Below are 2,169 nucleotides of genomic sequence, written 5' to 3'. Positions count from 1 at the left end.
AAATTATTTTAGTTTATAAGGTTATTTACTGTTTATAGGTTCACTGGTAGGCCAAGAAGTACAACAAGTGTGAAAGATAACACTACTAAAAACTATTTTAGTTTATAAGGTTATTTACTGTTTATAGGTTCACTGGTAGGCCTAGAAGTACAACAAGTGTGAAAGATAACACTACTAAAAATTATTTTAGTTTATATGGTTATTTACTGTTTATAGGTTCACTGGTAGGCCTAGAAGTACAATAAGTGTGAGAGATAACACTACTAAAATTATTTTAGTTTATAAGGTTATTTACTGTTTATAGGTTCACTGGTAGGCCAAGAAGTACAACAAGTGTGAAAGATAACACTACTAAAAACTATTTTAGTTTATAAGGTTATTTACTGTTTATAAGTTCACTGGTAGGCTTAGAAGTACAACAAGTGTGAGAGATAACACTACTAAAAAATATTATAGTTTATAAGGTTATTTATATTTATTTACAATGAAGAAAACACTGGGGTATATGATCAGTGATTGGTCAAAATGGTATTCCACATTCACAGGGAATATCCTAAGCACATTATCTCCCAATTTTATCCCTGTGAGTTTGGAATACCACTTTGACCAATCACTGATCAAGGTTTGTGACAGACAAGTAAATACGAATAAATGAATCACAAAGCTCTTTTATGTCATTTTCTACACTGTTCAAACAGCTTTGTAGTTGCAACAGAGCATTACAAAAACATATCAGAAAGATAAAATAATTGCTTAATACAAAAAAAACTTATTTCTTGACAAATTCAAAATGTGTCAAAGACATTAAAAGTCACCTACTGGAGTGTATGGTAACTGTATACGGTGAATATTATTCTCGTAAAATTCGGGATCTATCCATTTCTTCAACTCGTCATGGTAATTTTCAGCAATGTAAGTATGGTTATGGAGAAAATCCTAAACATGTTAAAAAATAACATATTTAGTAAAAGCTGTAATAGACTTGAACTGGAGAGTTCCAAAAAATTTCAACACAGCAGAGCTAAGTCTCCTGTTTACTTTTTATAATGGACATTAATCAACATAGCAGATCTAAATCTCCTGTTTATTTTTTTAATGGACATTAATCAACACAGCAGAACTAAGTCTCCTGTTTACTTTTTTAATGGACATTAATCAACACAGTAGATCTAAGTCTCCTGTTTACTTTTTTAGTGGACATTAATCAACACAGTAGATCTAAGTCTCCTGTTTACTTTTTTAGTGTACATTAATCAACACAGCAGAGCTAAGTCTCCTGTTTACTTTTTAATGGACATTAATCAACACAGTAGAGCTAAGTCTCCTGTTTACTTTTTAATGAACATTAAGCAACACAGCAGAGCTAAGTCTCCAGATATGGTCAGATAAGGAAGGAAAATGTATACGATTACTTGAACCAGTTCAAGTGGAACATCTCAGAACATCTAATATACGAACAATGTCTGTGACGGCAAATATAATGTTTCCATTTAATTGAAAAGCTTCGGAAAATGTAACTGATTCTAGAATATTAAATATTCTTTATTTTCACCCGTCAAAAAGTATAATTGCATACTTGAAAAAAAACATGACTAGAACATTATAAATATGACTAAAACACTATAAACATGACTAAAACACTATAAACATGACTAGAACACTATAAATATGACTAGAACACTATATATATGACTAAAATATTTTATATTCCTTTAGTCAAAATCCTACACAAATTTTAAGTGTAGTTTAAATCCTATTCTTAAATTCTTACCTCAGCTCTAGTTAAAGTGATGCAGGAAAAATGTGCAGGATATTTTAGCTGTAGTAACCTGTGTAAATACGAAGTCATGTGGCTTCCACCAATGTTAATACGACGAACTTCCCTAGGAACTGGTCTGCCATCAAGAATAGGGAGAATATGTGTTGTGTTGTATCCTGAAGAAATTACCAGACCATTCTGGCCTACCAAAAATAAAGGTCAAGTTATACCAGAAGATGGTTAAATTATGTATTATATACATCTTATATTTGATATTTATGGAACAAGTTATACCAGAAGATGGTAAAGTTAGGTATTATATACATCTTGTATTTGATATTTATGGAACAAGTTATACCAGAAGATGGTAAAGTTAGGTATTATATACATCTTGTATTTGATATTTATGG

The 2,169-nt window shown here is 30.6% G+C and overlaps 1 protein-coding gene across 1 annotated transcript in view; it reads right to left on the bottom strand.

Moving 5' to 3' along the window:
• The window catches only part of LOC106468494 (actin-related protein 5-like), a 19,187-nt gene that overhangs the window by 9,860 nt on the left and 7,158 nt on the right, over window positions 1-2,169 (bottom strand). The window contains exons 6-7 of the mRNA XM_013928924.2: window positions 1,772-1,962; window positions 820-936 (exon numbers count right to left, since the gene is read on the bottom strand). Coding sequence (XP_013784378.2) covers window positions 820-936; window positions 1,772-1,962 — 308 coding nt within the window. The remainder of the gene's footprint in view (window positions 1-819; window positions 937-1,771; window positions 1,963-2,169) is intronic.

This window comes from Limulus polyphemus, unplaced genomic scaffold (genome assembly GCF_000517525.1).
Source record: "Limulus polyphemus unplaced genomic scaffold, Limulus_polyphemus-2.1.2 Scaffold3025, whole genome shotgun sequence".
Lineage (NCBI taxonomy): Eukaryota > Metazoa > Arthropoda > Merostomata > Xiphosura > Limulidae > Limulus > Limulus polyphemus.
This window is presented reverse-complemented; position numbering and strand designations above follow the sequence as displayed.